A 15,848-nucleotide genomic window follows, 5' to 3' on the forward strand; every position below is an offset into this window, starting at 1 on the left:
GAACCAACCACACACACACAGACCGTACTCGGACAGCCCAAAAAACGGCATGCTGGGACATAAAGATGCTGGCCAAGCACTGGCCTCTGCTGAAGATGTGGAAAGAAAAGACCTCTTTAACAAGCAGGTGAGTGTATGACGTGTGTGTGTTTTTTGAAGGAGAGAGAGAGCCTGTATGCGTATAAATTGGTGTGTCTATGCACGCATGCTTGTGTATGTGTATGTCTTTAAGTGTGCTTGAGTGTGTGTGTGTTTGAGTGTGTGTGTGTGAGTGAGAGTGTGAGCGTGTGTGTGTGTATGTGTGTGTGTCTGACTGTGTCATTTCTGCGTGTGTGTGTGTGTGTTTGTGAGAGAGAGAGTGTGTGTGTGTGCATGCGTGTGCGTGGCTGCTGAGTGCTGACAGAACTCTCACATCTGCCTGGTCTAGTTTTAACAGCAGTACTGTGTGTCCTGGTTCACCCTCTGAGCCTTGGCCACACTTGTCTCTCTAACCATTCATGCCAAAAACACAGAATCCAATCAGCTGCACCAGTGATCCCACTCTGGGTTGAGACTACAGTTACTATGTTGTGATGATTACTATGATGTGGGACAATGGGGCGGTTTCCCAGACCCAGATTAAACCTACTGGACTCAGAGTCATGTTCAATAGATCCAGTCCAGGATCTATCTATCTATCTATCTATCTATCTATCTATCTATCTATCTATCTATCTATCTATCTATCTATCTATCTATCTATCTATCTATCTATCTATCTATCTATCTATCTATCTATCTATCTATCTATCTATCTATCTATCTATCTGTCTATCTGTCTATCTGTCTGTCTGTCTGTCTGTCTGTCTGTCTGTCTGTCTGTCTGTCTGTCTGTCTGTCTGTCTGTCTGTCTGTCTGTCTGCCTGCCTGCCTGCCTGCCTGCCTGTCTGCCTGCCTGCCTGCCTGTCTGTCTGTCTGTCTGTCTGTCTGTCTGTCTGTCTGTCTGTCTGTCTGGGTTGGGTCGCATATGAGTCCTTGGCTGATAGAGCGACTACAGCTCCCACAGGTGTGTGTGTGTGTGTAAGTGTGTGTGTGTCTATGGCTCATTGAGGGGACTCTCTCATTCATAAACATGGGGGTGGTAAGGACACCAAGAGGTCAAAATCCAATCCTTTCACTAACAAATTCAATATCCCCATGTTGTTGTCACCGTGTCTCGTCACAATCAAAGACTTTCACCAGAAAAGTTTAGCTGGCATCGAGCCTGTGATTTCTCATGGTGCAACACTACAGTGTGAGCAATCCTCTGTCTATACAGTCAAGCAATGTGCTCCACATAAACCAATACATTCAATCAGCATCCTCTACCTAAACCACAATGTAAGATACATAAGCTGGTTTTCAGACAAATATGTTCTCAGTCAAACGTACGTCAATAAACATTCTTCCTGTATGCCAACCCCATTGGCTGATGGGAACCCACCACTGACTGAACCTACCAATGAGAGCTATTCATCCAGTTTATGAGCTGTTCTGTTTGTTTCCATTCATCTGGGCTCTGGGGACCACATCTGCATTGAAATATCTCCTTCTAACGATCTTTCAATGACTTCACAGGACAAATCACCTGTTCGGAACACTTAAAGATGGAATTGGCTCATTGCGTATAATTTATGGATGCTGAGAGTCACTGAGTCAGACACCCCCGCTCTCCAGAGACTAATGGATCGGCCCAGACAGTAATGACTGGGGTGTATCGGGCTGACAGTTATGGATACTCTAACCACTGACTGTATAGGGGAGAGAATTTATGGACCCATCTCGAGTAGTCGAAGCACACTACAACACACTCAGACACACACAATGTTGACACATACATCAGGGTGGAGAGGTGGGGGAGGGAGACGAGAGAGAGGGGGGGAGGGAAAGACGGGAGGGAGGGACGAAAGGAGGGACAGGAAAAAAATACAAAAAGAGAGAAGGAGAGAGAGCGAAAGACAGAAGGAAAGAGAGAGAGGAAAATAGGAATGATAAACCTCCCTCAAGCAGCTCAGCGTGATTATCATGGTGATTGTCATTATATAATCTGTCTCCAGCCTTGCCTTGTGCCATTAGTTGATGCGTAATAGATTGAGTTATTGGCAATGTCACATGCCCTCATACAGACAGTACTCCATGATTGTAATAGGCCAGCTTATCAATCATTCAACACAATAGGGCTGACATAAGCAGGTCAAGGGAGGTATTTTACAGAGAGAAACAGACAATACATTATGATAAAGTAACAGCAGTGCTTAAGATATTCATGATGGCCATACTTTCTAGTGTCTAACCAGTAAATGTAGGTTTATTAGTAGTGACTACTTGTAGTGGAAGCTGGAGGGGGATTGTGTCCAGTCAGTGACCCTACGTGTTTTGATAGAGAGATGATTGGAGAGGTATCCTAGGGTGTGTGTTTTGGCTTGGAGGGGAACGGGGGTAAACAGCTTAGGAGGCAGGATTAATACTGACAAATAATTAAGAAGGGTAGAGGCCAGAGGAGGACACACCCAACAGCATATTACAGCCAGCCTTAGCTGTCTCTATTCAGAGTATCTAGTTCAGCCTTAACCGTCTCTATTCAGAACATCTAGTTCAGCCTTAACCGTCTCTATTCAGAACATCTAGTTCAGCCTTAACCGTCTCTATTCAGAACATCTAGTTCAGCCTTAACCGTCTCTATTCAGAATATCTAGTTCAGCCTTAACCGTCTCTATTCAGAACATCTAGTTCAGCCTTAACAGTCTCTATTCAGAGTATCTAGTTCAGCCTTAACCGTCTCTATTCAGAATATCTAGTTCAGCCTTAACCGTCTCTATTCAGAACATCTAGTTCAGCCTTAACCGTCTCTATTCAGAACATCTAGTTCAGCCTTAACAGTCTCTATTCAGAGTATCTAGTTCAGCCTTAACCGTCTCTATTCAGAATATCTAGTTCAGCCTTAACCGTCTCTATTCAGAACATCTAGTTCAGCCTTAACCGTCTCTATTCAGAACATCTAGTTCAGCCTTAACCGTCTCTATTCAGAACATCTAGATCAGCCTTAACCGTCTCTATTCAGAACATCTAGTTCAGCCTTAACCGTCTCTATTCAGAATATCTAGTTCAGCCTTAACCGTCTCTATTCGGAGTATCTAGTTCAGTTTCTGGCCTGTGTTCGGTTGTTTGTTGTCAGTCTGTCTGAATCTCTCTCTCTCTCTGTATATATTTATATATACTGTATACACACCACCGATCAAACACCCTCTTTTTAGAACACCTCAGCATATACGGGGACTCATTTAAGACTGTTGGAAAAGCATTCCATGTGAAGCTGGTTGAGAGATTGCCAAGAATGTCATTAAGGCAAAGGGTGGCTATTTGAAGAATCTGAAATATAAAATACAGTTGAAGTCAGAAGTTTACATACACTTAGGTTGGAGTCAATAAAAATCTTTTTTCAACCACTCCACAAATTTCTTGTTAACAAACTATAGTTTTGGCAAGTCGGTTCGGACATCTTCATTGTGCATGACACATTTAGCAACAATTGTTAACAAACAGATTATTTAAATTATATTTCACTGTATCATAATTCCAGTGGGTCAGAAGTTTACATACACTAAGTTGACTGTGCCTTTACGTAAACAGCTTGGGAAATTCCAGAAAATGATGTCATGGCTTTAGAAGCTTCTAATAGGCTCATTTACATAATTTGAGTCAATTGGAGGTGTACCTGTGGATGTATTTCAAGACCTACTGTCAAACTCAGTGCCTCTTTGCTTGACACCATGGGACAATCAAAAGAAATCAGCCAGGACCTCAGAAAAACAATTGTAGACCTCCGCAAGTCTGGTTCATCCTTGGGAGCAATTTCCATGGGACACCATGGGACCAAATAAACACCATGGGACCACGCAGCCATCATACCGCTCAGGAAGGAGATGCGTTCTGTCTCCGAGAGAAGAAAGTACTTTGGTGCGAAAAATGCAAATCAATCCCAGAACAACAGCAAATGACCTTGTGAAGATGCTGGAGGAAACAGGAACAAAAGTATCTATATCCACAGTAAAACGAGTCCTGTATCAATATAACCTGAAAGGCTGCTCAGCAAGGAAGAAGCCACTGCTCCAAAACCGTGATAAAAAAGCCAGACTACGGTTTGCAACTGCACATAGGGACAAAGATCGTACTTTTTGGAGAAATGTCCTCCATAATCCGCCATAATGACCATCGTTATGTTTGGAGGAAAAAGGGGGCATGCTTGCAAGCCGAAGAACACCATCCCAACTGTGAAGCACAGGGGTGGCAGCATCATGCAGTGGGGGTGCTTTGCTGCAGGAGGGACTGGTGCACTTCACAAAATAAATGGCATCATGAGGAAGGAAAATTATGTGGATATATTGAAGCAACATCTCAATACATCATTCAGGAAGTTAAAGCTTGGTCGCAAATGGGTCTCCAAATGGACAATGACCACAAGCATACTTCCAAAGTTGTGGCAAAATGGCTTAAGGACAACAAAGTCAAGGTATTGGAGTTACCATCACAAAGCCCTGACCTCAATCCTATAGAAAGTTTGTGGGCAGAACTGAAGAAGCATGTGTGTGCAAGGAGGCCTAAAAACCTGACTCAGTTACTCCAGCTCTGTCAGGAGAAATGGGCCAAAACTCACCCAACTTATTGTGGGAAGCTTGTGGAATGCTACCCGAAACGTTTGACCCAAGTTAAACAATTTCAAGGCAATGCTACCAAATACTAATTGAGTGTATGTAAAGTTCTGACCCACTGGGAATGTGATGAACAAAATAAAAGCTGAAATAAAGCATTCTCTCTACTATTATCCTGACATTTCACATTCTTAAAATAATATGGTGGTCCTACCTGACCTAAGACAGGAAATTTTTACTAGGATTAAATGTCAGGAATTGTGAAAAACTTAGTTTGGCTAAGGTGTATGTAAACTTCGACTTCAACTGTAGCTTCTATGAATGTCTATGTATACTTATGTAAAGATGTCACATGCCTTCATGTCTGCATGTGAATGTTTATGAAATCTAATCTATACAATCGCCACCTCAAACTAAGTGTATTCATGTCTATGTACTGTATAATTTGTGGATGAACATATAACTTATGACAGAGTCTCAAATATATATATTTTTTTGTTTCACACTTTTTTTGATTCCATATGTTATTTCATAGTTTTTATGTCTTCATTATTATTCTGCAATGTAGAAAATAGTAAAAATAAAGAAGAAGTAGGTGTTCTAAAACTTTTGACCGGGAGCGTATATATCTGTATCCGTCTAATTTCTGTATCTCTCTCGCTTTCTATCTCTGTTTCCCTCTCCCTCTCTCTCATTCTCTTTATCGCTCTCTCCCGCTCTCTCTCGTTAGCCAGCTCAGAGAGCATGATGACGCTAGCTCTGATGACGTAGCGTGACATGTAAGCCTCTAGTCTCCCTCCCTGAAGTACAGCGGCCATCTCAGAAGGGCAGATGAATATGTCTAAACACCGGAAAGAATTGAAGACGGTTAATGGAGAGGCCTGTTTACATAGTCAGTCGACCCTAAGTCTACTGTTAAGAATCACAAGAGCCTCAAACACCCAAGCTAAAACATCAAGCCGGAGGACTACGGTCTATCGTGTGTGTGTGTGTGTGTGTGTGTGTGTTCCTATGGTAAATTACACTGCATATCCTTTCACCCGTTAGGTCTCTTTGAACTCGGAAGTCACATTCCTATGGTAAGACTCCAACAATTAGTGAATAGCCATATTGATTTGAAGTCAGGAAACTGACTTCTCGCTTTTAAGTAGGAAATAACGTAACTGAGAGGTCATCAATTGTCATAAAAGAGGAAAAAGTCAACTCTTTAACTTTAAAACACTTCTCATTACGGAACCATCAACTGAAGGTTGTAAACCTTTTCTCATCCCTCGAAAAAACATTCATGAAGGGTTTATAAAGGGTTTCTAAAGTGTTCATAACTCATCTAGTCTATAGCTCACCTATGACACAGAAAGGCTTCCGGGCGAAACGGAGGCGACCCTGCCATCCTCTGTAGCGACAGCAGCAGCCGGCCGACCAGATCCTGATGATGTACTCCAGCCCAAACACCACGATCATCACAAACTCCTACAGGAAGTGACAAAACAGGAAGTCAGGGCAAAGTGATACACAATGACTAAGCAATTGCTATAAATCTACAAATAGGTGTCACACTTGCTTCATCATTGTATTGAAAGTACGAGAAATGATTTATCATCCAATTTCCAACATATCATAACATATTAAAGTGGCATGCTTTTTCTTGACATTGAAACATATTCATGATTTGCATGAACGAATGATGCCTTAAAGTGGTCTACTTCCTGTGAGCAGCATGTATATAATGTTATACCTTTGAATTCAGTGTCAACCTAAAATATGCTAATGCACCATTAGCATGCTAAATGTCAACACTGAGTCATCATAGTCAATTAGATCACTTGGCACAACATGAGCTAGCTAGCATTTGCTCCCAGTATATCATGATTCAAATTCAGCTGATGCTAATCCAAGATAATGTCCCTAGCAAGTCTGGTCTAAGAGGCATATGGATGCAACGAGATTTGTTATGAGCACGGACGCTGTTTCAAATCTTTCGTTTTCAGAGTAGCGACTAGGAGCAAATAGATATCTGCCCGTGTGTGTCTATGTCGTCAGTAGGTGACCTAATGGTGTTGACACTGATGTCATTTGGAGAGGCTTATGTTATTGAGTGGAGACATCCAGTATGAATCCAATCCGGACAAAGGGATTCATCTTCTCCTGGGATAATCCGTGTTTATCCCTCTTCCTATCTGTCATGGAGATACTTACCTAGTACAGAAGGATGGACCGACGCTTTGACTGTCACCCAGGCTACAAAATGACATATACCACTAATCCTAATTTCCCCCAGGGATTCATAGTCGTGTTGAATTGAGTTGAGCCTCGAAGGAAACAATATGAGTACATTTTTTAAACTTTTTTTTTTACACTATACTACCAACCTTATCTGTACTTTCCCCAGAGCAATGACAGACTCTCTATATCTTCAAATGTACTAGGGTGCTTGTCAGGGTCTGTTTCTGAAATCTCGCCTGGGTGGCTTTGAATCCAACCCCATGGCCTAGAATGTGATCTTTGATTATTTGAATGGGAGTTGTTGCTCTTTTTTAATGAACACAATTCACTTATTAACCGCTGGTGACATAATCACACGCACACGCCCACAAACACACATAGGCACACGCCCACAAACACATAGGCACACGCCCACAAACACATAGGCACACGCCCACAAACACACATAGGAACGCGCCCACAAACACATATAGGCACACGCCCACAAACACACATAGGCACACGCCCACAAACACACATAGGCACACGCCCACAAACACATAGGCACACGCCCACAAACACATAGGCACACGCCCACAAACACACATAGGAACGCGCCCACAAACACACATAGGCACACGCCCACAAACACATAGGCACACGCCCACAAACACATAGGCACACGCCCACAAACACACATAGGCACACGCCACAAACACACATAGGAACGCGCCCACAAACACACATAGGCACGCGCCCACAAACACATATAGGCACACGCCCACAAACACACATAGGCACACGCCCACAAACACACATAGGAACGCGCCCACAAACACACATAGGCACACGCCCACAAACACACATAGGCACGCGCCCACAAACACACACACGCGCCCACAAACACACATAGGCACGCGCCCACAAACACACATAGGCACGCCCACAAACACACATAGGCACAACAAATACACATAGGCACGCGCCCACAAACATAGGAACACAAACACACATAGGCACGCGCCCACACATAGCGCCCACAAACACACATAGGCACACGCCCACAAACACACATAGGCACGCGCCCACAAACACACATAGGCACGCGCCCACAAACACACATAGGCACGCGCCCACAAACACACATAGGCACACGCCCACAAACACACATAGGCACACGCCCACAAACACACATAGGCACGCACGCCCACAAACACACATAGGCACGCACAAACACACATAGGCACGCGCCCACAAACACACATAGGCACGCGCCCACAAACACACATAGGCACGCGCCCACAAACACACATAGGCACGCGCCCACAAACACACATAGGCACGCGCCCACAAACACACATAGGCACGCGCCCACAAACACACATAGGCACGCGCCCACAAACACACATAGGCACGCCAAACACAAGGCACACAAACACACATAGGCACGCGCCCACAAACACACATAGGCACGCGCCCACAAACACACATAGGCACACGCCCACAAACACACATAGGCACACAAACACACATAGGCACACAAACACACATAGGCACGCCCACAAACACACATAGGCACGCGCCCACAAAACACACATAGGCACGCGCCCACAAACACACATAGGCACGCGCCCAAACACACATAGGCACGCGCCCACAAACACACATAGGCACGCGCCCACAAACACACATAGGCACGCGCCCAAACACACATACAAAACACACATAGGCACACGCCCACAAACACACATAGGCACGCGCCCACAAACACACATAGGCACGCCCACAAACACCACAAACACACATAGGCACGCGCCCACAAACACACATAGGCACGCGCCCACAAACACACATAGGCACGCGCCCACAAACACACACAGGCACAAACACACATAGGCACACGCCCAAACACACATAGGCACACACAAACACACACATAGGCACGCGCCCACAAACACACATAGGCACGCGCCCCCACAAACACACATAGGCACACGCCCACAAACACACATAGGCACACGCCCACAAACACATAGGCACGCGCCCACAAACACACATAGGCACACGCCCCCACAAACACACATAGGCACACGCCCACAAACACACATAGGCACACGCCCACAAACACATAGGCACGCGCCCACAACACACACGCGCCCACAAACACACATAGGCACGCGCCCACAAACACACATAGGCACGCGCCCACAAACACACATAGGCACACGCCCACAAACACACATAGGCACGCGCCCACAAACACACATAGGCACGCGCCCACAAACACACATAGGCACGCGCCCACAAACACACATAGGCACGCGCCCACAAACACACATAGGAACGCGCCCACAAACACACATATGCACGCACACGCACTCACACATAGACACGCACACACACTCACAAAAAAACCACACTCACTCACTCACACACGCACGCACGCGCACACACAAACGCACGCACACACACACAAACACACTCACGCATGCACATGCGCACATAACAACATCTCTCTCTCTCTCTCTCTCTCTCTCTCTCTCTCTCTCTCTCTCTCTCTCTCTCAATTCCATTCAATTTGCTTTATTGGCATGACGTAACAATGCGCATATTGCCAAAGCTTACTTTTGATATTTACAATATGAAATTAATAGGAATCAAAATTGTCAACGATAACAGTAACAACAATAACCAAGGGTCAAAATAACCATACATTAAACAATAAAAATAAGCATACAGTAGAGGACATGTGCAGGTTGATTGGTCTGTCAGACACTGTCCCTCATCTTATGGCAGGCAGCAATGTAGTGCGCTGCCAACCCACAGCTCTCTGCGACCTCCTCCAACAGAATGGGCAGCCTATTCTCATCAGAGAGGTCTTTGAAACATTGAATAAGGGTTTGTTTTTTAATGGTGTAGAATGGCCTGCATGCTTTCTCTCTCAGTTCATTCACTGCCTCATTAAGGTGTCCAGTTGAGCTTATTTTTAAACCTAAGTAATTGTAGTGTGTGTCTCTCTCTCTCTCTCTCTCTCTCTCTCTCTCTCTCTCTCTCTCTCTCTCTCTGGGACAATAGGGTCACCTACCATGCTAACTGGCTCCCGTAATGGAGTTAATTTCTTCCAGTTCACCACTCACATCTGAGCTCTATACAATTAACACTCTTCTCTCACTCGTCTATTATCCAGTTGCTGGACAATAATGCTTCAAATATCAATATATTTCAGCAACAATTTAAATGACTGTCAACATCAACAACAGGGCAATACAGAGACAATGAAGATGACCAATTGATGACCCTTTGGCGAATGTTTAACTCACTCTCCCTCGCAGCCCTCAAGTCTGCTGTATCAGTATGGTGCTGACTCGTCGCAGGGTATGGTTATCGGATAGTGACCTGCGAGCAGCATTTCAATAATAGTACACTATCTCGAACTTTAAAGGTTTCTTCGGCTGCCCCCATAGTTGAACACTTTGAAGAACTATTTTTGGTTGCAGGTAGAACCCTTTTGGATTCCATGTAGAACCCTTTCCTCAGACGGTTCTACATGCAACCCAAAAGGGTTCTACCTGAAACCAATAAAGGGTTCTCCTGTGGGGTCATTCGAAGAACCCTTCTTGAACCCTTTTTGTGTAGAAGAAGAAATCAATGTTGGCCCCGGATCAAATTACTAAACTCAATATGGAGACAACGCGTGAACCTTGGCCTGTATCGATTTTTCCTATAAGGACCACATACGTAGCAAGAGAGAGCTCGGCATCAGTAGGGTTCTTAATGTGGTTAAGTCTGTTTGAATCTGCTTCATTCACTATCCAATGACTAGATAATGGGAAAACAGAGATGTGTTCCCAATTCATCAGATTGACTTACTGATACCAGAATGTATTCATATCCTCTTACCTAATTACGAAAAGAAATCTATTTGTGCAAAGGGGAGTTTGATTGAAAGCTCAACACACTTCACCGCTTTGTATTTGCCTGTTGTGAAGCGATAGGTGACACCGCTTTCTGCTATCCACAGCGTCACCTATCACTGCACTCATTGTAAACAGGCACACTGATGAACAGCTTCTGTGTCTGTGTCAGAACATATGCCTAGTTTCAACCAGTTTCTCACCAGGATGAGCAGACAGTCGGAAGAGAAGTCCTGGTGAGCCGGAATGGTGGAGAACACAGACAGGACCAAGCAACCAAAGACCAGGACGAACCTACAGGACAAGACAGAGAGAAATCATAAATACATTTATCCAGAGCCATATGAAACAGAAGAAGAACATGGCAGTTTGGACAGGAAATGCCTTATCTCATTATTAATGCTAACGTGATTAGCTTGAAACAAGCACTGTCACTGGACTGGACAAGCAGAAATATCCAACCCATATTCCCATGCTCCTTCCCCTACCGCTTTCTGCAAAGAACCACAGTCTTTGATAATCTCCCACCTTCTTTATGATATGATATTTTATTTTTCCATTAAATAAATCTGAAATATGAGGTGGGCCAATGGCCTTCCAAGTAGCATCAATGGCAAAATGATGAGCATCGGATTTAGAGTTATAGATGTCTTTTGTGTTAAATGATGAGAGGACATCTGTGTTTGATCAGGATCGAGCTCCGTCTTTAGCTTGGCTGTGCCTATGGAGTTTGTGAGGGAAAGGCTAAGATATCGCTTTGGATGCCAAATAACTTCTTCTCTTTGTCTTTCTAGGATTATCATTGAAACTATAGTATCTTGATTTTCCTGCAAAGCAGGACTATTGAAACTAGTGGAAGTTGTTGCATTTCTGTATCTACTGGGCAAAAACTAGTTGAATCAACATTGTTTCCACGTCCTTTCAACCCCAAAATTCAATGTGATGACGTTGAATCGACGTGGAAAACTGATTGGATTTGCAAAAAAGTCATCAATGTAACGGAATGTCGCCTATTTGAACCTATGTCCAAGTAGTTGACAAGTCAAAAGATTTGAAATCTAAACTAGATGCTGAAAAGATGTCTGACCCAACTCTGCTGTAGGGGAGAGATTAGCCTAGCATGCTAATTGTCTAGGTTCTCCGGGGTAACAACAGTGAGAATATGGTGTCTGAGCTATGGAGATAGAAACTGAACACTGAGTTTAGATAGAAGAGTCATTCCAGTGTGATGACAGTGGCATTCACAAAATGTAAACAATTAGAAACCATCCAAATAAGGTCGGCCAATATGTCACTTCGACTTCCTTTCATGTCCCCCAACCTCCCTTCTCTTCGTTCTCAGTCAATATTTGAGAGTGACATTCAAAAATGTAAACAATCATCAAGAACCCCAATTAGGTCTTTGAAGATGTCACTATGGAGCACAAGATGTCACTACAACTTCCTCTACCATCCCGCCTGACCAGCCACCACCCTTCTCTTCCCTCTCCCTTCTCCACAGCTGTAGCCTATGGAGTATGGATGATGAGAGGCTAGAGGCTAGTAAGCCGTTCCCTGGTGCCTGTAGGCTAGGCCCTAAATCATCACTAAGATGAAAGAAGAGGAAGAGCCTTTAAAAGTTGAAACGCATGGCCAAGCGGGTCAGAGGGTGACTTCCCGACTCTGGGCTTCTGAGTAGCGTCTGTGTGAAAAGGGTGGGCGTCCTGTGCGGGTCGGGATCCCCAGCCGACCTCTAGCTGACCGCTATAGGACTGTGCTAATGTGACCCCGGCCCCGATCTGACCTTTGACTCCAAGAGGGAGCCCAAACAGAGGTTACAGTTTTCCATAGCCCGAGGATGTGGTTATTTCGATTTGGTCATCGGCAACTGTCGTCCAATACGCTCTCCTCCTTCTGCAAGGAGTCAGGAAGTAGAAGGCTTTGTATGTAACCTAAGAGGTTATATAAAAAGTATTCCTTTTCAAGTTTGAGTATTTCACGTTTTAGTGTTTTAACATTAAAAATTACATCCTACTGAATCAGTTTGAAGTTCGGGAAGTTGGAGTATTTAGAAGTTTTGAGTACTTTAGGAAGTTAATCAATTGTGCATATGTCTGGACTGGTGAATGCGTGCGCTGACAAGTATCATGTAGCTGTCAACTGAAAGGACAGCTGGGCTCATAAGTCTTCCTCCACTCTCTCTCTTGTCAAGATCTCTAAAGGAGAATTTCTGAATGGCTGCTAAACAAGGTTTTCAGAGTGCCTCCTTATCTAGCTATAGTAAACACCAATGTCTCTCTTGTCAAAACAAATAGAACCATCTGAAATATTTTATGAAAAACAATGAATTAGTTATGAAAAAAACAGGCAAGGTTGTTTATCCTTGAACGATCTTCCCTAATTACTTTGACACCCCCTGCCTGTCCTCTCTGCAGGCCCTGGCTCCCCGGTGTCACATACTGTTGTAGCGGGCGGCGGTCCCAAATCGCACCCTATTCCCTACGTAGTATGGTGCACTAGACAGGGACTAGGGGGCCATTTGGGACGCGGAGATGGTATCTGGAGTCTGTCACAGCTCCAACAGAACACAGAAAGGCCCTTAACCTTTTAAAGAGAGCCCCAGAGTAAATAAAGATTTTGGAGTGGGGACTTGCGCGCGCACACACACACACACACACACACACACACACACACACACACACACACACACACACACACACACACACACACACACACACACACACACACACACACACACACACACACACACACACACACACACACAGAAACCCATCATCACCGAGCAGTAGCAGGCAGTAAGTGCTTGTCCATTTTGTATAATTTAATTGATTTGTTTTGAAACAGAGTGCCAAGGAAATGACTAATGTCCGAGCACTGGGGTCTGTCGTACTGGCTACATTACACCCAATCATCCTCATTTTGAATTAGATTTGCAGCAAAAAGCAGATGTCTGCATTTGTTTGGCTCCCAATCAGTCGTGTTGTCAGGCTATCAGTGGATATCTGTGGTAACGCGAAGGTCTGGTAGTGTTGTTTGTACGGATCGCAAACAACACTACCAGGAAAGTTGGCGTAGCAACCTTAGAAAAACATAGACACTGCAAATACTGCACGTTTGTATTGTATACGATTGTAAGGATTGGGTAGGCAGAGGCTGTGTCGTACAGTAACCTTGGATGGCACTGCCTTGTTTCCAAACACCTCTCTTAGCATAGAGTGGGTAGAAAGTAGATGCTGTGTACAATAGGGGCAAGAGGTCATAACCTTGGATGGCACTGTTGCCCTTCTGTTCTTCTTCTCTTAGCACAGGATAAGGTGAATAGCGCTTGACTGTATACACTACTGCACATACTCAACGAGCAATGAAGAGGAAGCGAGACACAGGAAATATCACTGTATTCTATATCATTGTAAGGATTGGGCACTGGGGCAGGCAGAGTTAACCTTGGATGTCACTTTCTCTTTATTTCAAGTGTTCCTTCTCTCCATATCTCTCCTCTCAGTGAAGGGTAGAACAGGATAAGATGAGTGTATGGGTGTATACAGTATGTGTAAGGACGGAGCAGGCAGGAGTTCACGTACAACCTTGGATGGGTCTTTGTCCTTTCGTTCAAGTTTTAATCTCGATCTCTCCTCGTTGTACAGGGCAGAGTGAATACCAGCTGCATGTATATACAGTAGGTAACAGTGGGGAATATTTATATATATGATATTTGTGTTGAGGACGTATTGCCTTGAGCGTCACCCACTCTATTTATAGTCAATGAGGAAGAATTCATGTCTCACATTTTCCCACAGGCTACAGTTCATTAGAGACAGACTGAAAGCTAATTACATTAAGACTATTTATTCCCAAATGTGTGTGTTTCAGTGTGTGTGTGTGTGTGTGTGTGTGTGTGTGTGTGTGTGTGTGTGTGTGTGTGTGTGTGTCATCATGACATGGATTCATATGCTATCAGTACAGCCAGCTCCCAAGGAAATATGAGTGGCAGGTAGCCTAGTGGTTAACAGCCTTGGGGCAGTAACGGAAAGGTTGCTGGTTCGAATCCCTGAGCCGACTAGGTGAACAATCTGTCAATGTGCCCTTGAGCATGTCACTTAACCCTAGTTGTTCTGAACGTCTGCTAAATGACAAAAACTTAAATAGAACTACCACTATGCTGTCCATGGTCCTGAAATGTGTGACCACCAAAACCCTTCATGAGTTCCTGATACTATGATCTATCTATATGTTCTGATTTCAATGTGTGGCCATCCATTCAAGGATAAAATAATATTTACTCATCACTGTCTCTGGCCTACAACTTAAAATCTCATTCTGACTGCCTAGATTCTCAACTGTCACTGGATGTACAGTGCCTTGCGAAAGTATTCGGCCCCCTTGAACTTTGCGACCTTTTGCCACATTTCAGGCTTCAAACATAAAGATATAAAACTGTATTTTTTTGTGAAGAATCAACAACAAGTGGGACACAATCATGAAGTGGAACAACATTTATTGGATATTTCAAACTTTTTTAACAAATCAAAAACGGAAAAATTGGGCGTGCAAAATTATTCAGCCCCTTTACTTTCAGTGCAGCAAACTCTCTCCAGAAGTTCAGTGAGGATCTCTGAATGATCCAATGTTGACCTAAATGACTAATGATGATAAATTCAATCCACCTGTGTGTAATCAAGTCTCCGTATAAATGCACCTGCACTGTGATAGTCTCAGAGGTCCGTTAAAAGTGCAGAGAGCATCATGAAGAACAAGAAACAAACCAGGCAGGTCCGAGATACTGTTGTGAAGAAGTTTAAAGCCGGATTTGGATACAAAAAGATTTCCCAAGCTTTAAACATCCCAAGGAGCACTGTCAAAGTGATCATATTGAAATGGAAGGAGTATCAGACCACTGCAAATCTACCAAGACCTGGCCGTCCCTCTAAACTTTCAGCTCATACAAGGAGAAGACTGATCATAGATGCAGCCAAGAGGCCCATGATCACTCTGGATGAACTGCAGAGATCTACAGCTGAGGTGGGAGACTCTGTCTATAGGACAACAATCAGTCGTATATTGCACA

The 15,848-nt window shown here is 44.1% G+C and overlaps 1 protein-coding gene across 2 annotated transcripts in view; it reads right to left on the bottom strand.

Moving 5' to 3' along the window:
• LOC135524209 (potassium voltage-gated channel subfamily KQT member 5-like) overlaps positions 1 to 15,848 on the bottom strand; it is a 137,736-nt gene that overhangs the window by 26,912 nt on the left and 94,976 nt on the right. For both annotated transcript variants that reach the window (XM_064951554.1, XM_064951544.1), the window contains exons 2-3: positions 10,987 to 11,077; positions 6,011 to 6,137 (exon numbers count right to left, since the gene is read on the bottom strand). In XM_064951554.1, coding sequence (XP_064807626.1) covers positions 6,011 to 6,137; positions 10,987 to 11,077 — 218 coding nt within the window. The remainder of the gene's footprint in view (positions 1 to 6,010; positions 6,138 to 10,986; positions 11,078 to 15,848) is intronic.

The sequence above is a fragment of the Oncorhynchus masou genome, chromosome 4 (genome assembly GCF_036934945.1).
Source record: "Oncorhynchus masou masou isolate Uvic2021 chromosome 4, UVic_Omas_1.1, whole genome shotgun sequence".
Taxonomy (NCBI): Eukaryota; Metazoa; Chordata; class Actinopteri; order Salmoniformes; family Salmonidae; genus Oncorhynchus; species Oncorhynchus masou.